At 43.2% G+C, this 24,758-nt stretch overlaps 2 protein-coding genes across 2 annotated transcripts; both read right to left on the bottom strand.

Moving 5' to 3' along the window:
* Positions 1 to 327: 327 nt before the first annotated feature.
* OSTC (oligosaccharyltransferase complex non-catalytic subunit) lies at positions 328 to 4,434 on the bottom strand. The gene is made up of 4 exons (XM_040065790.2): positions 4,195 to 4,434; positions 3,887 to 3,980; positions 2,164 to 2,361; positions 328 to 1,351 (listed from the first exon to the last, which is right to left on the bottom strand). Exons 1-4 carry the CDS (start codon positions 4,331 to 4,333, stop codon positions 1,333 to 1,335), a joined length of 450 nt encoding a protein of 149 aa, XP_039921724.1. The 5' UTR covers positions 4,334 to 4,434; the 3' UTR covers positions 328 to 1,332.
* Positions 4,435 to 6,814: 2,380 nt separating this feature from the next.
* On the bottom strand, positions 6,815 to 10,293 carry RPL34 (ribosomal protein L34). The gene is made up of 5 exons (XM_040065204.2): positions 10,211 to 10,293; positions 9,584 to 9,657; positions 9,391 to 9,490; positions 8,547 to 8,650; positions 6,815 to 6,941 (listed from the first exon to the last, which is right to left on the bottom strand). Exons 2-5 carry the CDS (start codon positions 9,646 to 9,648, stop codon positions 6,857 to 6,859), a joined length of 354 nt encoding a protein of 117 aa, XP_039921138.1. The 5' UTR covers positions 9,649 to 9,657; positions 10,211 to 10,293; the 3' UTR covers positions 6,815 to 6,856.
* Between the last annotated feature and the right edge of the window lie 14,465 nt (positions 10,294 to 24,758).

Below are 24,758 nucleotides of genomic sequence, written 5' to 3'. Positions count from 1 at the left end.
GAAGATAAGCATGTGTCTCACCAAAATCAGAGTGACCAAAAGATAACTGCATCGAAAAGACTGGAAATTATTGCAGTTATGAGCCTCATAAAACTGCCTAAAGTACCTGAAATCTTAATGACAAACATGTAAGATGAACAGATGCAAAGGTGTCACATTGTACGTACGAATGAGGCAGTGCAAGTGATGTTCTGAGGGATGATTAACAACTAGCTCAGAAATTTGTTAAGTATGTGAACAGTAATGCTTACTTCACAATTACAGGAATAAGTAACTTTTCTGCTTTATATTATACTACTGATTAAAATAGTGCTTCAAACACATATAGATTGCAAAAAATGACATTTATGGTGATTCAGAGGGATCTCTCCTTCCCGCAAAATGCAATACATGAATGAAACATTTCAGCAACATTCAACCTTTTAAAATTAAGACAAATTAAACCGGAACTTTGCCTCACACAAAAAACCAGCAGCTTCAGAAGTAAGTTTTCTCGGCTACTGACAACAGCATGTTGTTTGCATATGGTACAAATTCATGGAAAATGAGGCCTCTTGTCCCTGATACTAAAAAAGAAAATAAAATCATTATCCAACAGTGAAAAACAAAGCTGAAATTATGTGGTCATGGTGTGGCACCTCACGTAGAACAGTCCATGCAAACAAGAAAAAGCTTTACAAGTTGCACAAAATTAAAATAATTTTTTAGAAAATAAGTTTTATTTGGCTCCTTTTGTACACTTTTTCTTAAAAAAAAAATGCACATTCATACAGTTTGCCCTTCCCAGTGCATGTCTGGATTTGCTCAAATAGAGCATTAATATCAAGGCCAAAGATGCCTTCACAATAATTTCAGACACATTGTACTCTGGCTGTAAAGCATCCGAAGTTACTAATTTTCTGATTACAACTTGGAAATCAATGTTTTGAGTGTTTCTTCTCTGATTGACATACATAATTGTCCCATACAGGGAAGAGGAGACAGACCTGCAACAAAGAACCGTCAATGGCAAATACTCATTTCAGGTAGAGCTAAAGGTAGGTTCTCTACTTCATACTGAGATGGAACATAAAAGAAATACTCAGCTATATAACTTTCTCTTTTTCAAAAGCTCTACATCAGAAATGATAAAACATTGCTTGAAAACTACAGATCAGCCACTGGCAGTGACAGTTTGTTTGCAGAGAAAGCACTCTTTCCCTAGTTGTTTCTCACGGCCAAGTCTCTTTGCTGTTGATGGTGACTATGGAACTTGTTTCTTGCTGTTTCTTCTTAAAACACTTCATGAAGAGGAGTAAATTCAGCTTGAACTTTTACACAGCACAAGAGGTATTAACCCATCAAGTAGCCCCTACAGAAAAAAAAAAAAAAAAAATTAAAAAGTTAGCAAACAGGCAGCACTCCTCAAAAATCAAGAGACATACAGTCTTAAACCAAAACTTAAGACTGCAGAAGCCTCTGCTGATCAGGGCTATTTGGCCACCTTAACTGTACACCTCTTTCTCAGTTGATTTTCTTCAATGAACACCGAAAATGTGTTACCCTATTCTCAATCCAAATTTGATAATTGTTTGGAATTTTTGAAGCCCACATTATACCCTAAGAAATGTTCTTTATTTGTGCCCTTTACATAAATGACAAGTGCTTCATGGAGCTACTCCAAAAATTAGCTACCAGTACCTCTAAACATCAGGTTTCAGCTATTCTAAATTAAATAGATAGACTGAAAAATACAGAGGGGGGAAAAAAATGGAAAATCTGCCTTTGGATTTTGCACAGCCTGAAAGCTACAGATCTCCTCCTCCTCCTCTGCTTTTCTCCATGTACTCTAACAGTTCCATTTTCCTCAAAGCCCTGCTTTGTAGCTACTTCCCTGACCAGTACATACAACGAATTTTAAGATACACTGAGCAAGCCATACTTGCTAATCATATTTTCTAACATACCAGGAACTGTCACCCTTTTTTAACCAGAGCACAGTCTTAGAGTAGCTAGCTCCCAAAGCATCCCACCTCATTCAAGGTAGCATGTTTCAAAAAAAGCCGTGAAGAAAGCAACTTATATTCAACCTGAAGATCACCACATTTTCTGTCACTCTTAAATTTAACACGGCACACATGAGCCACGGAAGAGAATAAAGGCTGAAATAATTCAATCACTTACGGTAATTTCATCCTCATGAAAACTCTGGCCATGAAGAAGCTCAAAAGCACACTAACAAATCCAATAAAGAGCAAAAGAAACCTATTCAACTTGGGGATATTTGGTGCATTGGATCGATCCAGAATTATGAATCCTAGACCACCCATTGTGAAGAGGAAGCTGGATGCAAGGCCTTCCATAATATACTGTCCATTTACTCTAAAGGAAAAACAAAATAAAGGTGAAAAGAGTCAGAAAAATATTAAAGAAATTATTTACATTTCAAACTCCATGTACTCATTATGCTTTATCTGTACAAACACACAGGATAATTAACTTTGATGGCTGACTTAGATTCTAACTCAAGCAAGTAGGAAACTCATGCAAAACAATTACATCAAGAATTTAATACACAGTTTATCTCCAGAACTGAGAGTCTGCAAGGCACCCAGTCCAGCACATGAGAGGATTTATATCTATTTGTGCATACTAACAGCTACCAGCCAGGCACAGCCACTTAGTCCAAGGAGGTCCCTGGTTATACAGATGGCCCCAAGGCACGGCACCATCACCTCCTTATTTCCATCCCAATTTTAGGCAGGACTGCCTGAATCCTCCTCTCAGGACAAATTCCACTCAAAGGACGATGGCAGCACATGAAGTACATCTGCTGGTTGTACCACACATCCTGCAGGATGTTTTGCTGCCTGCTTGCTGAGCCTGCATGGATCCATTGCAGAGACCAGCCCGAGGGTGCCCCATGGGGCTCTCTGTCAGCCCAGACAGCTGGAAAGAGATGGAGAGTGAGGAAGCTGAGATGCAGAAAGAGCATTGCACCTGGATCACGAGTCTCCTGCTCCCCACAGTCACTGAGCCATTTTCCTATCGTCCCAATTAACAACCTCATAAAACTGGCATTGATGAAACTACAGTGGATGCCCATACAGAAATAAAGATTATCATTACTGTCTCATACCCTGGAAACAAACAAGTTTGTCTCCTCTCATCTTGTTTACACTGACAAATGACAGGGCTAGCAACTCCCAGCAATAACTTGATTCATCGACATTGCAACAATCCAACCCAGTCTGAAACACACATCTAGTCCAAGGCAAAATCTGTCACATCAACCATGTCACAGACCTCACAGATTCAACCAACCTTTTTGGCATTTAACAAAAATTCATTATTTGTTTCCACACACATAGATCTCCTCCCAGTTACAAAAGTAGATTTAACTCTCTTCAGACCACCTTGTTACTGGGAGTCTCTAGCTCATTTAGCTCTCTCTAGGCAAGAGAAGCCAAGGGCGCTATGAAGAACCTGTTACATATTTGTAACAATGCTCCCCACCAGAGTCCCAAGTACCCTAGAGTTTAAAAAGTAAGAACAGAATGTTTCCGAAACATTCCATATTCAGCAACAAACCCCATCAAATGTATCTCCACCCAGTATAAGGCTCAACTTAAATAACAAGAAAAAGAAGTACTGCCAGTCCAAAACAATTTTTTTTTAGCAGACCTTTCATTTTTAAAAGTTTTAGGACTAAGTCTTTTGATTTCCGCTGGTTCGGTGGGGTTTTTTTTTTTTTTCAAGTATTGGCAAACCAAGAACTGATATAAGGCAACTCCTGCCTTGCAAAGAAAGCAAAGCACAAGATGCATAGCTCGACAAGACGGGGTTTATTCCCTTGAGCTTAGGCATTTGCAGCAAGTCGCTAGTGGGGACAGGACCCTGCTCTTACCTGTATGCCAAGAAAGCCACCGGCCTCTGATGCCCGTGCTCGTCTGTCATCGACCCCACGCTCGGAGGCTCCACGATCACGTCATAGATAATTCCTGCGGGGAGGAAAGCAAGCGCCGGCTTGGACCCGCAGCTGCGAAAACTGCCCTGGCACCGCGGGCACGCTCGGGGATGCCCGAGGCTGGTGTTTTACGGGCGGTTCGGACCCGGACCCGGGGTCAGCAGCGGCTCTGCCACCCGGGACAGGGACCGAGGAAGAGCTGCTCCGTGAGCGGGGCCTCCCCTTCACCCCGCCCGGCCCGGCCTCACCTCCGGTGATGAGGAAGTAGGACACGACCACCAGCGCGTACACGGTCATGGCCGAGGGCATGTGCACCCAGCTCGGCCGCTTCAGCTTGATGTTGGGGCACTCGAGCACGGCGAAGGGCAGGCGGTACAGCGTCTCCATGGCCGCGCTGCGGTCCCGGGGCGACCGCGGCACCGCTGCTCCCTCCCTGCGCTCTCCGCTCCCTCCCGCCGCGGCCGCGCTCCGCCGCCGACACGAAGGCGGAAACGGAAATAGACAGTCGCATCCTGACTGGGGGAAGCGAATCGCCTTTCAAAAAGACAAACTAAACAAAGACTACAAAGCCGCGACAGGGCTTAAATGACATATTCAGAAAGATACTATTTTTTTCTGCATAAAAACATGGAAACGCCACCAGTCCGCCGTCGAAGGGTCTAAGTGTTATTCACCTGCCAGGACCCGGCAGCCCTGACGTGTCGGCGCTGGGTGCCGGCGCGGGGCGGGGGCGCGGCCTGGCGCTGGCCCCGCCCCTGGGCTGGGCAGCCACGTGGCCGCCCGGGACCCGCGTGTGCTGCCCCGGTGACACCGCCTCTCCCCGCAGGTCTGCCGCGGGACGCTGCCGGCGGCAGGAGCAACGCCGGCGCCGCAGCCCCCGCCACCGCGTAGGGGCACCCTCTGGGCACCCCTGTGCTGATGCAGTTTTCCGGCGGGGGGAAGGAGAAGCCACGTCCCGCGTGTGAGTTTGCACAGTCAGGCTGGGGAGATGCAAACGCGGCGAGCAGACAAAGCTCCGTAGCGGGCCTTACCCCAGTCCCTTTGTAGGGAAGCGTGGGGCTGGGATGCCCCTTGCCCGCACCATGGGATGTGGTGCCCATCCTGACCCACGGCCAGAGGGCACCCCGGGAGCTGCACACAGACCATGGACGAAAAGGCACATCGCACCAGTCGCTGCTGGGAACAAGCAGGGTACCGTGTGTTACAGCCCACCTCACGCTCCTCTAAGTGTGTGAACACCTCATCGGCCCAGCCCAGCCAGGCCCTTCCTGCCTCTGTCCTCAGCTCGCTTTGGGGAGCGGCAGTCAGGCAGCACGTCAGAAAAACTCCATTTTGAGTGACAGCCTCTCTTGAGTGGAAGTTTCTTTTGCTTCAAGAAAGGAGCGGGGAAGAACTTTTCAGTCCAGGTTACAGGAGCGCATTTCAAAGCACATGCGCCAGCTGAACTCGCCCGCCTCCCCATGCTACCCAGCCTTTCCCACTGCACAGCCCTTCCCCAAATCTCTGTCCCCATTCCTACACTGGTAGTGGTAATGTTAGTCTCAAAACCTCCTTAAATGAGCTACAGCCTTTGCACCTGAGCTGAGGAGAAATGCTTCACATACTTAAAGCTACATTTATCCATTTTGAGAATACTGAGAATTATTTTAACTCCTTGGGACACTGTGAGGAAATCCTTGGGGAGGTACCACTCCTTTCACTACGCACGGTATTAAGTCACTTATCCTGGACCAGAGCCACCTCCTGCTGTCACACCCAGCAGGCAGCTGAGAGCTGCCAGGCACCTCACCCAAAGCACCAGCTCACTGCCACCAGGACTTTTCAACACACTCGTCCATCCTCTGTCCCTTGGCTAACTGTACAGCTGAGAGAGCAAGGCAGGGTAAAAAGCAGCATGCACTCAGGAGCGGCCTGCACACATCTCTGAGCCACAGCTGAGCACACTCCACAGGTGACCTTAGAAACCCCTTCAATGGCACTCACGGCTCCCAGTCAGCCTATATGCTCAGACATTATTTCTCCTCCTTCCTTACTCTCATGGTGGAGCTCACTACTTTTTGAAAAAAGTTATTGGTTAAAAACAGGTAAAAATTCAGTTAGGGCTGGGGAATACCATTGCAAAGCAAGAATTACCCTGACTGTGTTAAAACACTCCTGGACAGCGTTAAGAGACACATTTAAGAATTCTCTACAAAACAACGAAGCAAAGCCATTTTCACTTTTTACATCCTTGATGATAAACCAACAATCTTTGGTTCGAATTTGAATACCAGAGGCCCAAATCGCTACTCTAAATCAGGAAGCCTTTAAAGGTCTGTCCTAGCTGTGACCTGGAGCTCAGTTGGTATCATACCTGTAACTGCTGACCCAGGAAGACCTAACAGGATACAGCAGCTGCAGCTTTCTTCCAGGAGATCCAAATGTAGCAATATTCAACCTTCTGGTGGATACAGGCTTTGAGAAGTTAAGACTGTCCTCTCCACGCTCACTTGAGTAATACCACATACAATTTTTAAAAGTCTACCTTAAGTTTATACTAGCTGTACTCTTTTGTTTGCCCTTCTTTTTCAAAGTCCTAACTAACTTTCTTTTGAGCGAAGTCCCCCAATGACTTCATAAACAGCTGCTGAAAGAAAACCTGCACTTCTGAAAGTTATTCCAATCCCTCTACATGACTGAGCCTGAGCTGGGAGTCCTGTTTAACCAGACTCTCTTCCAGCTTGATTTCCCTGTCAGAAGGCAGTACTGAGCAGAGCATCCCGACTTACGGGTTTTGTTGCAGCAAAACCCAACTCTGCACAGTACAACCTGCAAGAAGCAGCAGCTCCTACCAGCTTCGAGTTGCACATGGAATGACAGGACACAAGAGAAGTGGAGATTTCATTTATTGCGCTGAAACTACAAATAGATTCACTTTGACTTCTGGCTCTGTGCTTGTGCCTTCAAAACTTTGACAACGATCTTCTGCTCCTCAATAAGAAAAGCTCGTTTGATCCTGGAAAAGAAAAACTACTTTAGGATATGTGTCTATCTACTAAAGTATAAACACAAAACTAAGACAAATTACAATTAATTTTGCCATCTCTCACATTCAATGCACGTGTGGTATTAGTTCCACAGTTACATAAAAAGGGAACCCACTGCTGTTCTTGCCAACAGCAAAAGACAGGGACAGTGGCACTGTACTAACGTAGCAGTTTCGGGATGGCAGCCTACAGTGCCTGCAAATGTAGGGTAAGTGGCTTGGAGGCAAGCAAGGTAATACTTGATGGCTGAACATAGGGAAATTTACCATCCTCACAAACTTCAAAGGCAAAAAGCAGTACTCCTAACTGGAGAATTAATTTAATTCTGTTGAAGTCAGAATTGGTGTGACGAGTCGTGGTCAGCTCTCCTCCTCAGAACTACAGGAAACTACGTGCATGAAGTTATCAAAAACAGGAATACTTTCCCTGTCAGGATTAAAGCTCCTAGCATACCAACAGGGAAAAGCTGAGCAGGTCAAGCCATGCCCAGATATTATTCTGGAAGACATGCAGGGCCACCAGGTAGATGGGAGAGGTCTGTGCACCAGCACTCACATGCCAACACACTATTTGATGGTTCTGAGTTAACAGCACAAGCGTATCACACACTCTTCTACCCTTAAACATTAAAATGCCTTCTCTAAGTATCTGGTACATATGGCTACTTCTGCAGTACAGGAACCTGTCAAAGATGACTAAGCAGGTGTAGGAGAAAAACCTGACCATTACAGGAAAGGAGGTGGCTGTAATTTCTGGTTTAGGAACAGTAAGAATAAAAACTACCTATCAAGATCATGAAGGGTTTGGGAAAACACTCAGAAAAAAAGTGGCTTTCTACCAAAAAAAGTTACACTAATAACTTTTTTGTGTTAAAATAACCCTGCAGCTGTAACAGCTCATCTTCAGTGGTGTCTAATGTAATTTATCTTAGAACTTACACATGCCAAAAAGAAAAAAAACGCTGGAACTACAGATGAAAAAAACTGGCATTAGACTGCTGACCCCAGAGATTTGCTCTGTTTTCCACTCACAGAGATGACACACTCATGGTCATGTTTTTCCTCAAACTTGCCAAGGAAGCATAGGGTACACAATTGCTACACAATAAACTGAATTCAGTGAGGCCCAGCAAAGGCCATTTTAAAGCTTAACCACATAAAGCTGCTTAACAACCAACCAATAGCTCTAAATCCCAAACCACTACAAAGAAGGGAAAAATTCAATTCAATCTGCATAAGGCAAAACAGGACAACAGAACACAATAATCTCTACTATGGGCAGTCAATACAAAAGATAAAAATCCAGCTTGAGCAGACTGTTTAGCATCAATGCAACACTGCCGTAAGAAATTCTGAAGAACACAAAGTCCCCACAAAGGAGCTCCACATGCAGGAACTCCCTCAAATCCATGGGACAAAATCACATACATCATTTTTAGACATGCCCCCCCACACACACACTCTCCATCTCCCTACACCGGGTAAGAGCCTTCCAAGTTTGGGTCCACATTATGAGGAGAGAGAGATGTAAAAATTCTGCAATCTCAGGAATAAAGCTGGCTTTCTGTAAATTACCTGTCACGGACACACTTGGCACACATGGAACCACCATAGGCTCTGCTAACGTGCTTCTTCGTTTTTGACAGCCTCATCAGCACTTTGGGGCGCACAGCACGGACCTACAGACGGCAAAAAAAGAAAAGCAGTGTGTCATAAGGCAGCAATTTTGTGTATGTGCCACATAAAAACCAACATCACTTTCACAGTTAAAAAAAAAAGGGCAGCAACAAAGTTTACTATTCAAGATGCTAAAAAGTGACCAAGGTCGCAGCTCATTGCGTGTGCCATCTTCAGCATTCTTAGGCTGATCTTTTCATTCGACCACAGAAGTCCATTAAACATTTGGTTATAAAAAAGACTTTTTTCAAAGACAGGAACTGCTCAAAGACCAACATTACTCAAGCATTCCCATAACTGTTAAAAGCAATGGTGTTACTTCAAGAAAACATTCCGAAGAAAAATACGTTAAGAACATTAATTCCTTTTTTCTAAATTATTTCTAATTATTCTTTTTTCCTAAACTTAGCTTACCCTTTTTTCTGCAAGCCTAATAGGTCCAATTTACATTTTTAAATATACTACAGAACTGCCCTGTCTAGCTTTAAAATTTCCAGATTTTCTAAAACAAGAGTTTATATTTAATAACAGCGCAAACCAAGAGCATAAAAAACCCCTTTGAGCTTCCAAAACTTATTTTTCCAGTAAACTTTACAACATTTGATTTGAATATTTTAAAGAAAAAAGTTATTCCACCACGAACTGGTCAATAAACAGGCCCACTGTATACTTGGAAAGGCTCTTTGTACTGAAAAAAAGCTTCTGCAGAGGAACACCCTGAGGTATTTATCATCATACTTACACCACGAAGTCTTCCTGGGCAAATACCACATGCTGACTTGGGGGCCTTTCCCACTTTCTTGGTGTAAAGGTAAACAATCCTGTTCCCGGGTGTTCGGGACCTAAGCACAGCAGAAAAATACTCAGTTAACGCAACAATCCAAACTGAAACGTCCCCTATTTGCAACAGTTTTCTTACAAGTTGCCTTACTTACAGTCTGGTCTTGTTGGAAGCTGTGTTGTAGGACAACCTACGGCGGTACGTCAGGCGCTGCACCATTTTTCACCCCTAAGTAAGTCAAAACCAAAGCGGCACTAGTTAAGAGCTCGATGTCCACACGAAAATTCATATCTCACAGGACCACCCGCACTGAGCCAAAATCAACAACTGCCAATTCGATATTAATAAATACTAAAGCCTTTCCCGAACAGCGACCGCCAACACAACTATATCAGAGAACAACAAAACGCCTGACAGAGGGCACGATTCGATCGGCAATGAAGATTAACCCGAACTAATACTGTTCAAACACCCTGGTCTTGTCTGGATTATGTCACGCTCTCCTGAGGAACAGCTGAAAGCTTTAGCAGCTACGTATTTTACAGCCAGCACGAGCTTCATTCGCAGCCCCGAGAGACGCGGGCCCTGCTCGGGAGCCCCACCGCGCAGCCTGGGGAGGCCCGGCCTCTCTGGCGGGCAGCTCTGCCCCCCACTCCAGCCCACGCGCGGGCAGCGGCAGCGCCGCCGGTCCCTCCCCACAGCCTCGGATGGCGCTGCCGCCCGCCGGGCCGCGGATGAATGCGGATGGGCGCTCACAACCCGCGGCCGCTCGCAGCCATACCTGGCGCCGCCGGACCGGAAGAGAAAGCGGAAGTGCGCGGGTCAACACTGAAAGAGCGGCGCGCTGGAGCCAGGAAGAAATTGTGGCGCCTGCGCGCCGGAGTCCATCTACCAGGGAGGGTGGTGAGTGGGCACCGCCATGTTGTACGGAACGGAGGTGCCGGGTGGCGCCATGTTGTACGGATGAAGCGGGGCGGGGCGCCGCTCGGCTGTGGGATAGGGAACCGGAGCAATGGGCGAGATGGAGCCCCGTTTTATTTATTGTGTGTTTTGCCGAAAAACTGTTTAACTAAAATATCGGCTTCTGTCCTGGGAAAGGAGGTTTGTGCTTCATTATGGTAATGAAGCTGGGCCCAGAAGCCATTCCCCATCCTCCTGTTGTAAGCTCTGAATTACAAGTCACTCATAGATGCTATATCCAAGGCAAACTGGCATGTGACACATCTGGGAACCGTGTGTCTTACACAAAACTTCCACGAGGAAAGGCTGATCCCCCAGAATCCCTTGAAAGCCTTGCTTGGAGCACCGCAGAGCTGCCCTCACCACGCTCTGTTCCCCTCAAGATGCCCTCCCTCCTGACCAGCACTGGCCCTCCCTGGCACTGGACCAGGCAGATGGGCTAATCCCAAAACAGGGCCCTCTGGAGCGCTAAACAATACCCACATTTGCCTGACACCTCCTTGCTGTACTCACTGTGTCATGTGCTCCGGGGCAGGTGCTCACGCAGGAGCATGAAGTTATAAATCTTTCTCTGCTGGCCAGGTCAAAGGTCCAGCTGACCCAACCTCGCATTTCCAGGCCACAGGTACCAAGGAAAAGCATAGGGGGAAAAGGACACAGCTGGTGGAATGCTCCCTTAATACATCCTCCCTGTGATCATTCATCAACATCGTCCAAGTGTCCTGAGCTGGGTCACATTTTCTGACTTTTGAGATTATCTCAGTTGGTGTGAGCATATTGCTAATAACACTAAGGTTGTGGGTTCGTTCCCTCTATGGTCATTCTCTTAAGAGCGGGACTCAGTGATCCTCGTGGATCCCTTCAAACTCAGAATGTACTGTGAAATCTATTTTATAGCCTCTGGTAGACCCCTGAGAAGAGAAAAGAAAGGAAATAGCAAGAGCTGAGGGAATACAGGATGGCTTGTCAATAACCAGAAACAGCATACCAGTGATGCCAGATCTGCCATATTAAAATCTAAATGCGCAGAGGGTACCTCTGGCAGCCCCTCGCCTTTTCATTAAGCACTGTGTTGATAGCAAGGAAAGGAGAAACACTCCCTGGACTACACTTCTCTCAGATTTTTGCTTCAGCTCCCATCCCAAACCCCCGGGTCCTTGCCAAGCTGAGGAGCACGTTGACAAGTGGAGCTGCCTCTGCGTTCTGAAATCGGCATCTAGCCTCTGCTATCCATATGTGACCTTACTAATGGACCTGGATCCCACCCCCCACCTGGCTCTGACACATGAAAGACCAAGAGATTTTAAAGCGTACACGTTTCCATCATTTCTGCTCCCCAGCCTCTGGTGGCAGTGGTGGCGTTCCCACTGCCGCCCGAAGTTCATCCCCTCCTTCTCACAGTGCATGTGAATGCCTTGTGGCTGCTGCCATAATTTGACACTGACTCACACAGTCAAAATCTTCAAACCATCAATGGGAAATCACCATCTGCAAGGAGGATGGAGTTGGGCCCAATGTCTGTGAGCCCTCAAATGCTCTTTTGCTCCACTGACCTGAGCACTGTTCCACAATGGTACGCAGGGACCCATACATTAAGTATGTAGGGTACTGCTGCTGCCGTCGTTAGTGGCTTCAGCTCTGCTTTTGGAGATAAGCGGTTGATCAGAAAGCTTTGATGTGTGCTCCTGCCCTTATTTATGTGTTTATAACTCACAGTTTGTTGTACTGCATCCTCCCTGTTTTCAATCTATAATTATTATTTTGGTTAATTATTGACTCTTTTTAAGTGCAAATCATGGACACCAGAATAATTTTTTAATTCATGAAAGAAGAGAAAATATGTATGAACTAGATTTAGGGTATATTTAAAATAGGAGCATATTTTAGAAGACAAGTACATTTCAGAGCAATTAGAGTATTTAACATGAACTTTCTAGGCCCAGAACCCTGAGGGGAATAAGAAAGCCAATTAAATTAGATTAAATAATCATGCCTAAATATAAAAGTGTAACAGAATCCAATTGTTAAAGAACAGCATTGTTAAATTACGATAGAATGATTTAGATGTTGTCAGTGCAACAGGTAACTATTTTGTTATTGAGAATAGTTATTGATACATTTTTGAACTTTCCCCATTTAGGCTCTAGACTCAACCAGTGTAAGTTTTAGAAACTGTCAATTAAATTCCAGCTTTTTGCTTCTGCTGATGTACTGGCCTAGTTTTTCAAGCATTTTTAGTTCTTTTTGTAAGGGAAACAGGACTATCAGGCAAACGGCTCACCAGACCATCTAGAAATGTTAGCTTAATGACAACTGGTTTAATGCTATCTAATGTGGGGATAAGATTTGAAACAGAAGCTCACTAAGCCCATTTTGTACAGATTAGTCAAGTGATTCATGTTCTCTGCTGCTCTTACCTCTTCACAGGACCAAAATGTCTCTTTTGGGAGCAGTCATTTTCCACACCCAAAGTCTCATTAACTCTTTCTGCATTTTCTTCTTTCCTTGAATGCAACAAAAGGGATGGATTAGCAAATGCACAGTCCAACAATGTGGAAAGTAAGAGTGGCATTCTATAAAATCAGTTTCTTTCCCTTCTGGGATATCAGTGGAAGCATAGCACCCTTTTTCATTGAGAAAACCGGAGGCTGGCTTCCAGGGTGTACTTGCTTATTGGCCATGCAAAACTGTAAACCTCTTTTCCACCAGATCTGATTGGAAAGATAATCATCTCAGATGGCAGTTTAGTAATGGAATGTATTTTGTACCAGCCAGCGTGTTGTCACCATATTCTGTTTAATGCATTAGAAGAATTCTTTGTTCACAATTTAAGACCAATTCTTGGTATGTTGACCATCCTTTCTTTCTTTTTCACATGGTCATCTCTTGATCTCTCTTTTTACAGAAAGCCCTTATCTATGTGCATGAGCATTTGCTTGGTCACATGGATAGTTCCAGCAGAGTAAGAGTGAGAGTTTCTGTACCACTTCCAGGAATCTACTAGGCCCCAGGAGGATTCCACTGTCCCATTAACTTCTCTTCATGGATCCCTCTAGGGCTTTTCTCCACAATAAACTTCAATTAAAAAATGTGAAATGTTTTCACTGATATTCACTTGCTGTTGTACCAGTCTAGACTGGCAAATTCCAAGAGGCTTGGGAAGGAAAGCGAGCCTGTGGCCAAACACACACTGGGTGCTGTAGAGAGGAAAAGATGCGATGGCTGAGGGGTGTGCTGCTCCTGTAAATCACAGGCATGTTACCATTTCTATGAACCGTGTGTGAATAGGCATTTTAGAAATGTCTCATTGAAGTCAGAATCCAACCTCAGGTGCTGCTTGGATGCAGCTGACAGGCTTACGTCCATAAATGTGGAAAGGAAACAAGAAACCTTGGAACAGTATTAACAACTGTTGGAAAGGGGAGAAAGAAGAGGTCCTCGGCTCCACTATCTCTCCAGAGCTGATTTTTTTCTTACAAATCTCATTCCCTTTCCTTGTTAACTACGTGGCATGTGTCACAATCTGATTATACTAATTTCTATCAACATAACCTTCCACAACACAGACCTACGCAAATTACGTTATGAGAAGATGTAGTTCATTTCCATTTCAGTGGAGCTTGTTAAACAAGCAAAATTATTTTGTAGCAAAGGGAAAAACAATTTAGTGGAATGCAGTCCTAGTACAGGAAGTACATAATATCGTATTTGGGTTGAAACTTTTTCTGTCAAAAATGTCATAACCCTGTAAGAAAGAGAATTAAAATCCCGTTATTTTAATTTACATCTAGCCAAGAGATAAGTAAAGTTATCATTGAAATTCTAATTAAATAGGATGATTGACTAAGGTAGGACATCAAAGAAGAGAAGTGAATATGATAAGTCAAAGTCTTATTAATTAGTCCGCGTGGAAGAAATTCCAGGGACGTCAAGCTGAGGCTGCTGCAAGGAGAAAAAAAGCAGACAAGAAAATGTGTGTTTCTTTGAAGTTAGGAACTGAGATAGTGATGGAGGTAATTGTGTCTGACTGAATCCAGTAATGAAGAGCCGTAAATCAGACCTAGGAATCGGAGGAAAGATTCTAGTAACGAATGTGGCTGCCCCCCTGCTGCGAAGAAACAGAATGCAGAGCTGGCTAATTGACCCAGTCTATCTCCCAGTAGCTCTCTGTTATTATTTATTAATTTTTAATTTCTGAATTATTTACGTACTGGGAAATTATTTTTGACAGCCTGTTAGGCGTGCCAAAGTTAATGGAGGATGAAAGGACCGCTACTAGAATTAGCAGGGATGTAGTCACAGGCTACTGAATTTAATGATTTTGGAAGGGAAAATTGATTTCACACAGCGTGTCACTTTATACTACTTTAGGGATACACCAGCTATTTGATTAATTGAGGAATAACCAACTCAAAGTATATTTGAAGTGTAAATGAATCACAGTGCTCAGCTGTTTATTTTTCCCCTTTTCTGATGAGAACACTGAGTTTGCTTAAAGTTGCCGATTAAAACCAATACAGGTAGGCCCCATGCTCACACCTGCTTATTTTCTCCTGCCTTGAAGAAAAAACTCCTTTCACCATCTGGAAGAGACATGCAATCCTCCATCTCACTTGGGATAGAGTTCATCCTTCCTACACAATGCCTAATTAAACAGGCTTTGTGTGCACTCCCCCTCCCCTGTGGAAAGTGTTTAAGATGGAGCAGGGTACTGAGCCTGTGAGCAGCACAAGCAGCTGAGATGTGAATTCTTCATGGTGACAGCTCACATTTGCTATTCATCAGGCCCCAAGCTGAAATCAGGGTCTCTGGCCTACAACACTGCTGTGTTGGTTCTGGTGCAGCCGTGATAAGCCGGGCCACACATCTCCCACACAGAGCAATGGAAAAATAAAGGGGCTCTGCACAGCTCTTCCAGGCTGTGAAAACTGCATTTCACCCTTGGTCCAAATGAAGCTAAACCCTGTCTGCTTGTAACGTCTAAACCTTCTGACCATCCAGGCATCAAGGGCATGGAGGCAATCCTTCCCCAGAAATGTGTACTATGCTGTAGGCATCTCACATCTCCGGGAAGACTCACGCTGGAAATGTCTCCAGAGCTGCTTGGGACCATCACATCCCACTCTTTCTTCCCGCAACAGCAGCCACCCAAAGTGAGGGGCATGGCCGAATTTTCCGTGACGTAAAGGGAGGACGTGCCCTGTGCCCAGGATCAAAGGGGCAAAGCACTCTTAACTGCCACGGTTTCCTGTGGCAGACTTGGGTCAATCACTTAATTAAGGACAGTGTAATCAGCCATGTGGGCACTGGGGGTGGTGGGCGTGATTTTGGGTATCTTTAACATAATATCTGCAGGTCACTCAGTGTTACCTCCCAAATGCATTAACAATCTAGTTCCCTAAATACTAGTCCTAACTGGTTTAAGTCCAGCTTTTCTGGCTTTAAAATAAATGTAATTGAAGTTAATACTTAATAAAATCTCAGGGTCTCTGCAAAGAGAATTAAAGTACAATTCTTTATCTGTGCAAGTTTTGGGGGAGTAGTGAACACGAAACCCTAGGTGTAGCTGCCCATTTTCGCAAGAAATTATTCAAAACCATCTGCCATAAATTGACGTGGATCCCATGAACAAGTGAGAAAGGTATAGGATAAACTCCATTTCAAGTCTAATAAACAATTAAACTCCTTTGAATTGACTGAGACCAAACTACTGAGTGAGAGGTTAAAGTGTCAGAGGGACCTGGAATTTTGGACATTTTTATGTTGCTTTTTTCTTTAAAATATGAAGGATGACCTACCATGGCACATGTTGCCCTTAAAGGGATGAGGGGAGAGATAAAGAATGAATACAGGTCAATCATGCATTAGTGTACCTTAAAAAAAATTATATTTGTCGTAATGATTTAAAGATACATTAACAGTAGAGGAAGGTTTTGCTGCTTAAGTTCTCTAAGGAGTTTATAATTCGTATTTTTTTCTGAGCGCTTCAGGAGCACTGGGAATGTTGCTTCATGATGTTTTACCAAGTCGAACATGCAAGAGAAGCCTGTTTTTCTCAGTTACCTTTTGGATTACACCAGTGAAAATTAGCCATGCAAGGAGGATCAGCTACAAATGGCTACTAAAGGAGGTGTGGGACCTGTGGCCTTTCCTTGGCTCTGGGGATTTGTACTTTATCAATTTTTTCAGCATGTGAGTCTAGATTGGCTGCTAGAACAAAAGCCTGATGCAAAGACTATTTTTTCTGGGTCTCCTGAATCTGTGAAAGATCTTTGGGTTTTGGGGCTTTTTTCTGTGATTATTGTCAAAACTTTCTAAAGACGGAACACTGTGTATGATGTTGACAAAGCAATATGAAATCTGATTTTCAAGATTGCACATTTTGTTAATATTACTGAAAGCACACTCAATGCCATGGAATTCTGAAGAGTTCACCAGCAGCAGAACTCACTGACCCAAACTACAAAGAAAATGTGATGTAAATATGAGAGCTTGAGGAACAGCAAGCCATATCTTCATATATTACAAAACAATTAGGCAATTTATGCTACTTGAAGATTTACTTACAGTAACTTACAGTTTCAAAATGCTCAATGGAGAAACAAATACCTTTTACAATACATGCAGAAATGAACCTAAAATATTTACATTCAACAAATGAAACTTATTTTTAAGAAAATGATTTAGTGTTCTCTGCTGTTCTATAGTGGAATGAATCCATCATAGAACTGGCTTCTCCCTGTTTCAATATTAAAACAAAAGTTTTAATGCTGGCAGTGCAGCACCCTGGGAATTCAGCTCAGAAGTCCAATTAACAACAACTAATTCCCCAAACTGCCTATTTACCCTTAAGATTTGGCTAGATATAATAAGTCATGCATTTTGCATTTAAGCTTTTAATGCCCAGAGGATAACAAAAATCTATCCTGATCACTTTTTATTTTCATCATGTGAAGAGAGAAGGAAGCATCATTCCTTCCCTCTTCAGTTAAGTGTATCCATATCTTTGTGCTAAGTCTATAAATGAGCTGCCTCCTGTCTTTTCCCCGTGTCTCCTTACCTGACTTCTTCATAAATGCCTTCATTCTTCAAGAAGACATGAAGGTCAGAATCCATGTGGATGTGTGTTCTGTATAGCTAGCTACATGTAAAATTATTTACCTTCAAATGATGATCTACTGCACATTCAATGGACCAAATGTCCTGCCCTTTAGTTTGTCACACTGTATTTATTGTATGCATCATACACTCCCCTCACACCAGATTTCACTGCAGGAGCTATCAAGGTACTGCCCAGTACCTTGAACATATTTTACAAGCTAAAATTGTAACATACTGTAAATGGTAATGACCAGCCTACAATGTGCTAAAGATTAGGCAAATACTTCCATTAATTAGAACGATCTTCTGCAACTCAGTTTTGCTTGCAACGTAACCTTCTCCAAACATAAGAGCCCAGCACAATCCTACACACTTCAGATGCAAAGGGAGAGAAGCAGAGAGAAAATGAGCAAGAAAATATATGCACATGGGGCTTTGGATATTCCTTGCTAGGTACAACCTAAACTGTACATTCATAATTAGGGACACATTAAATTATCTATCTGTCCAGATACATTTCTATCGGTATTCAACAGGAAACAATTAAGGCCTAGAGGTACCCATATACCTCTGTATTTATGGAGTTTTGTAACAGAGAAATGTTGCAAACTCACTTTGTTTGAAGAGAAATTGGAAGAAAAATTAAATGGGTTGAGAAGGGAACAATGGAGCATATTAAATCATAAAACTTCACACTGATAGAACACAAGACGTGGCACTGTGGTGAAAGAAAAGCCTGGATCAATATTACGTAGCCATGCCTGCAGAGCAGCAGGTTACCGTACAGAAAGCTGCCTACAAAATATTTCTGCAACACTGTACTTTGCTATGCATTGCAAAAATCCCAGAAAGTGTTACTTTTTCATGAAGCTGTGATGAACTTGGCTTATGCTTGGCATCGAACTGGCTGCTCCTTACAGGGATTTCCGAGTTGCATATTTGCAGATTTAAGGCCAGATTTTCAGAGGAGCTCACAGCCAGCTTTCCAAGCACTCAGCTGCCAAGCTGCAAGCCTGGCTTCTCACAGGTCCAGGAATCAGAATGACTCAATGGGAATCAATCTCCTATGAACATCCCAGACTAACTGGCTGATCAGCAGATATGCCCGTGACAGGAGCTGAGACAGCTGAATGCAGTATTTCTGACACAGTCAGATGTGAATTTTAGTATCTGTCTGCACAGAGATGGAAGGTGCAAAGAAGGGCCTGCTCCAAACTCCTGAAGAAAAGTGTTGGCTTCATCTTATTCTTTAGCAGATTTTCTGATTGCTCTGCACCCTCTTCCCTGTGAGCAGCAAAGAGAGAGGAAGTTGGACAGGCTGATCCCATACAGGGCTCTGTGGAGGGCAGCACAAGACCTCCATTTTTGTAACAGCCTGTGGTCAAACCTTCTTCTTGCTGGGAAGCAGAGGATTGCAGCACTAATGATTCTCTCCCTTCTAAAGCTGCTTGAGGAGACTGAAGATGAGCATTAATTTTTGATTAAAGGGACACTGCCAGCTTACACTAATCTTAGAATTTAGGGTTTGCAACAGACAGGCAAAGGTGGATGAGACCTTGCATGTTAGATGTAAATCTTTCTTTGCAGCAGGATGAAGATCTTATCTGCTGAGAACGAAGGGCATCAAAATTAACTTAAATAGAAAACTAACAAGGTCTACTTTAGTTTTGCTGCTGAGGGAGAATGAATGCAGATAGGGAGATACCATGTAGCTTCCCAAATGTAACAGCGCACCACTTTGTGTGTGAAAAGCTTGCTTATTTGTTGCTTAATGTGGTTTTCACAGTGATAAAAAAACCACAGTGAAGTCTTATTTGAAAGAATTGACAAAAGAGTAGAGTGACAGGAAAGGTTAGTACAGGCGAGCTGACACATGGACTAAATGCCTTTCACCTGCTTTTCCTTTGTAGTGAATGCTTAGAGATGGTGAAGCTACCTAGTGAAGCTAGGTGAAGCTAGGTGAAGCTACCTGCAGCTGATGAGAGAGTAGCTAACTGCTTTCAACAATCAGAGGTATTTTCTCCAAATCATTTTGCCTATAATGAGATCCAAATCTGAACCAAGTTTTTCAGAGGAAGAGCCTAAAAGACAGCAACTCACTGTAACTTTAATGTACATTAGCCTTACAGGAAGGATATTACCCAGAAATGCTCATTCTCAGAGAAACTATGGAAATGTGAATCCAGATCTTGATCTGATAAAAACCAGCTTCCTGAACAGAGATATGTTGATTTATAATAGCCACAGGTCTGACCCCACATCCCAACAAGAATTAGCTGCAGCCACAGAAATCGTCTGCAGTAAAGATCAGTTTGGTCTTTTCTCAACCAAAAGCTGTGGTTTTGCTGCACAGTTCTCTGCTATCTTGGCAATATTCATCTGAACAAGCCTTTCAAAGGAACAGGCAAAATAAATCTAAGTGAAAGGTAACAACGGCCCTAATGTTCTTTTAGTTCTTCATGAAGTATACAAAAAAAAACCCTGAAGCAGACCTCATAACAAGACTTGTGGTTTCAAATGCATTTTGAGTGCCATGACACTACCCCCTTCCAGGGTCCATGCAGCAGATAAGAGGTGCTTCCCAAAGCTGTAGCATTAACTATATAGGATATGTAACAGGAAGGATGAAATAAGGCCATGCTACTGCTCTGGAGATGGTAGGCTGTGGAAGAGTGCTGGAACACAAATTGAAAACTACTTGTTAAACAAGGTTAATTTGTTCTCCTTCCAGAGTATAAAATGGCTTCAAACACTTCTAAACTAGGTCATTTGACTGCTCAAGAAATACATGGTGCTAGGCAGCTGTCTTTAGCAACAAGTTTATTGGAGAGTTTGATTGCATCCCAAAAGCATGCTAGATATTTCTGACCATATCAAAGAAAACTCAACTATGTTATCAAGGCACACTAATGAGGTGGTTTGTTTAATTGAAATGCTTTAAGTTTCCATGTAGTACAGCATGAAAAAATCATTATTTTCATTAGATGAGCTACTCGTTAGCTGAAAATCCAAGTTACAAAATATCACAGTGTGAGATAATAAATATATTGTAAAACCCATTAAGTCTAGGTTATTAAAAGGGAGTTCTATTTAAAATACAGAGCCATGTAACTTGGGCATGCTTCCTTGTATTAGGAATCAGGTTGGGCTCTTTGAAATATATAGCCAAACCCAAAGGACTTCACCACACTTTCACTGAAATCACTGTCAAAACTATGACCCATTTTAGCCTGGATAAATTACTTCACTATTCTGAGCCACAATTCTGTAGTAATGGAGTTTGTGTGCAGCAGCTGGAAGTTCTGGGGTACATTGAAAGATGCCCCCCATTTTAGCCATGAATTCATTGCTGCTCTGTTTGATGCAATCATTAACAGCAAGTCAGGAAGCACTTTACAGCTTGCAATTTCAGGGACAAATGTTTACCCTAAAGTGTAAGACACAGAGGCTTTGTGAATTTTGTGTAAGAACAGGCATCTCCATGTAAAAACAGATATTTCACATGTGTTTTCTGAGCAGGAGTTTAAGAACTGTACTGATCTCATCAAGAGGGTGCAATTTGAATCCATGATGAGATTGGATATAAAGGGAAAAAAATGGCTGGAAGGGTTCTCTGGAGCCCATCTAGGCCAATCCCTCTGTTCAAGGCAGGGTCATCTGGAGCACTTTATAAAAAGCTGCAAGGAGTTGTGTTTGGAATAGCTCCAGTGATAGTGACTCCACAACCTCTCTGAGCACCCTGTTCCTGTGACTGACCAATTTCATAGTAAATACATTTTATTTTAAGTATAAATTGGATTTCCCATATTTCAATACTACTTGTATTTCATGTTCTGTGTTCTTTATTCTCCCTCACTCAGTATTTCTACAGATTGGTAAGATTCCCCTTGAGCCTTCTCTGCTTAATGAGCTCAGGGTCCCACTGAGAGTTCTTCCTCATCACTTGCATTTAAACACTGACTTAAGATGAGGACAAAATTGTATTTTGGTTATCAATTCACAGGTGAGCTTGGTCCGTATGAAAAAAAGCCTAAAGTAAGACTCTGGTTCAACTATTGTTTTATAATTCTACAATGGGGCCAAGTTTTATCCTTCGTCCCTGCACACCCTGTGCCACCCCCCAGCTTTTCTATGTCTGATACTAATGAGGGCATGTTGTCCTCAATTCTCATAGCAATGGTTCCCTCCTAACTTATTGCTACACATTTGCCAAGGGATCTTCTCTCTTATCTCACTCGTGCTAGTCCTCTCTCCTCCCCTGCTGAAGGATTAGTCTACCAGCCCTGTGAAAATGTCCTCACAGCATTATTCTGTCACTAATCCAGCCAGCACAGGTCACCAGGGCTCTGCAGAGACAGCCACAAGATTTAAAAGCCACATCTTAATTCCCGAGGAGTCCTGGGCATGCGTTCAGGTTGCCTCCACTTGTTGGCAGCCAGAGATGTTGACACATCTTCAGAGCTATTGCTCTCCCTGTCAGCTAGAGTCAAGCCAGTGATGCTGAATGGTGTCACCAAGAGCACATGGACATGGATGAGATGCAGCAGGAGTGCTGAAAGATCCTCTTAGCCTGAGAGCCAGCCAGAGATTCAGGAGAGCCTACAGATTACAGATGGCACAGTAATCTCACAACTGGCCAAATTTGGAGCCTAAGCAATACTTACATGGAGATGAGCATGCATTAAAGGCTGCCAATGTGACAGCAGAGAGGGCCAATATTTCGGCTTGCCCAGGAATGGGCACGCTGCCCTCGTAGAGCCACCTGCTGAGATCAGTCATGCCAGAAATGCAAGTAATCCTGGTAAGGCAGGTGCCTGGGGCAATCAAATCCTCAGTCAAAACCAAAAGAGAAAGAATAATAATAAAAAAAGGGGCAAACCCCTGAGCCCCAGGCCACCTTCCTACACCTGGCAAGAGCCCCTCTGCAGTCAGCCTGCAGACTGTAAACTCCAGAGGTTGCAGTGCTAAGGATGAGAGCTGCACCTCATGCTCCTTCCTCTTCTCACAGTTATGAAAACAGACTTTTTTCTTCTTCCACAGAAACAATGTTGTACATTTTGGAGTTATCTCTTGCTCTTCTTATTGTCTCTGGGTTTTTTTAAACATTTTTAGAAGTTTTCCCTTTTTTTTCCCACTGGGTCCAATAGGGATGTGGCTTGCAGATTAGTACAACTGTTAGTTTCCTTTAATAGGGCTTTTCTTATCCCATTTAAGTAGAATAAAGAAGCTTCATTTGTTAGCTTAAAAAAAAAAATCAAGACCTTAATTCTTGATCATTGCTCCCAAGAGGACCCAGTTGGAATTCTCTCATCATCACTGATCAAGTCTGGACATTTTTGTTTGCTATTCAATTTCATTTGCTTTCATCATTTCAAAGCACTAGCAAGCTTCCAGCCCTGCTGAAACATAGGATGGGGCTTTAAGTACATTGCAGCGAAATCCCTATAGTAATGGAAAACTGGTGCATAACATTTAGCTATGTATTATCCCTTCAATAAAACCAGCATTTACATTTTATTAAAACTAACTTGCTGAATAGTTTAATCATAAAAATAAATACCCATTTGGCTCTTCACATTATTTATTTGATTTAGAGAAACTGTCAGTCAATTCCTCTGATTTCAGACCTGAGAAAAATTTTATCTCAGAGCAGCATAAAAGTCTTCTTGGTTACTAAGCTGCAGTAGATCACCATCTGGATCCATTGCTAAAACAATATCCATGGAATGTTTCTCATGTCATGGATAAGCTTGCTCTGATATTTTATAAATGCTGGGGATTTTTTTTTTTACAGATCCCAAAATGAGTTTGAAAGGAAGATCAGCACAGAGAGCAAGTCTGCTGAACGGTTTTCCAGTTAGGATAAAGTCCATCTAGGGCCCTTCTCCAGTCTCTTGTGCTGATCATTCCTTAAATGAGGAGATGCCAGAGCAGTTTTTGAGTAAAATCTTCCATAGACCTGCTCTGTGAGTGCTCCTTGAGGATGAATGTTGCCAAAGCTGTTAGCCCTCACACATGGAAAAAGCTGTTTTTATAAACTGATCGAGTGTAAGCCACAGCTGGACCATTCCTGGTAAGACCGATGCAGAGCCTACCTTGCTGTTATCATTTTTGGTCTTCAGGGTCCTTGTAATTGTCTGTGTGGGCAAGTCCCAGTTTCCAGAGACGGTCTGAGTAAGACAGAAGTGCTCTCTCTGCTCAGCCTTTGATGTTTTCCAGCTGAGTTTTTGTGCTGAGAGTTCTCATCTGTGTTTTTAGGTTTATCCCAGTTGTTTCAAGACTTACATGCCTGAATGAAGTCATCAGCATCCATTTTGTGGGCATTAAAGGTGTTTACCTGGCAGAAACAATACAAAGTACATGTTCCTTTAACCACAGCTGGCAGAGAGGAGACACTGCCGAAGACTTGCAGGCAGGAGTGTACCCAGCAGAGAGCCCTTTGCCCAAGGGAAAACTGGCACACTGCTCCTTGTAGTGAGCGTTGGCACACGGCTCCACCTTGGCCCAGCTGATACCACCCAAATGCCCCATGTTTCAGTGCTCCATGTCTGCAGTCAGCTTGTGGTTTCTCCTTGGAGGGCTGGACTGTGGGAAAAGAGCTGCCTTGCACCTTGCTAGAGCATGGGAACAGCTGCAATTCAAAACATACAAATCCTTTTTTTACCCCAAGCAGTTTCCAATTAATGTGCAGATGGAAACCACATAGATGGTCTGTGGGAGAGAATCCTTGCTTGGCAAAAGATGGATTATTGCTTTTATGAAATGCGATAAGAGTTCTAGGAGCAGGGGGCTTTGTTTTTTAAGATCCCAGCTCCCCAGTCATGGTGCTCAGATTTATACTGAAGGACTAATATTTCTGGAATGTAAGTCAGTCATTTTATGGATCTGGCATGCAGAAGATAGTTAAGAAACTATAACTTCTGCAAAAATTACACCATTTTATATACAAGGGAGGAAGAAGTAACTCGAGCTGGGGGAAGCCAGTCAGACCTTAGTTGTCATTGGCAGAAGAGGACTTAGAAACACCAGTGGGCACCTATCAAAATAGTGGGGAAATGAAGAAAGACCAGAGAAGTAAATCTTCTCCACTCTTATCTGGAATCAGCATCCAAAATAGGTGGAATTTTCTTGAAAATTCGTCTTCAAATCATCACAGCTTTTTCCAGAACACACAATTTTTCACTCTTAAATTCCACAATGAAGGTGATGTCACAATGGAACACTTTCACCTCAAAAATATTAGGTCATATTGTTTACCAGTATGAATC

The sequence above is a fragment of the Hirundo rustica genome, chromosome 5, assembly GCF_015227805.2.
Source record: "Hirundo rustica isolate bHirRus1 chromosome 5, bHirRus1.pri.v3, whole genome shotgun sequence".
Lineage (NCBI taxonomy): Eukaryota > Metazoa > Chordata > Aves > Passeriformes > Hirundinidae > Hirundo > Hirundo rustica.
This window is presented reverse-complemented; position numbering and strand designations above follow the sequence as displayed.

What these genes read in the sequence shown, in the direction of transcription:
- OSTC (XM_040065790.2), bottom strand. Translation starts at nt 4,333, where the DNA reads ATGGAGACGCTGTACCGCCTGCCCTTCGCCGTGCTCGAGTGCCCCAAC. An exon ending in CTACTTCCTCATCACCGGAG is followed by an intron (nt 3,981 to 4,194) that starts GTGAGGCCGGGC and finishes TCCTCCCCGCAG; the next exon opens with GAATTATCTATGACGTGATC. An exon ending in GTGGCTTTCTTGGCATACAG is followed by an intron (nt 2,362 to 3,886) that starts GTAAGAGCAGGG and finishes TTTTTCCTTTAG; the next exon opens with AGTAAATGGACAGTATATTA.
- RPL34 (XM_040065204.2), bottom strand. Translation starts at nt 9,648, where the DNA reads ATGGTGCAGCGCCTGACGTACCGCCGTAGGTTGTCCTACAACACAGCT. An exon ending in GCTTCCAACAAGACCAGACT is followed by an intron (nt 9,491 to 9,583) that starts GTAAGTAAGGCA and finishes TGCTGTGCTTAG; the next exon opens with GTCCCGAACACCCGGGAACA. An exon ending in GCCCAGGAAGACTTCGTGGT is followed by an intron (nt 8,651 to 9,390) that starts GTAAGTATGATG and finishes TGCCGTCTGTAG; the next exon opens with GTCCGTGCTGTGCGCCCCAA.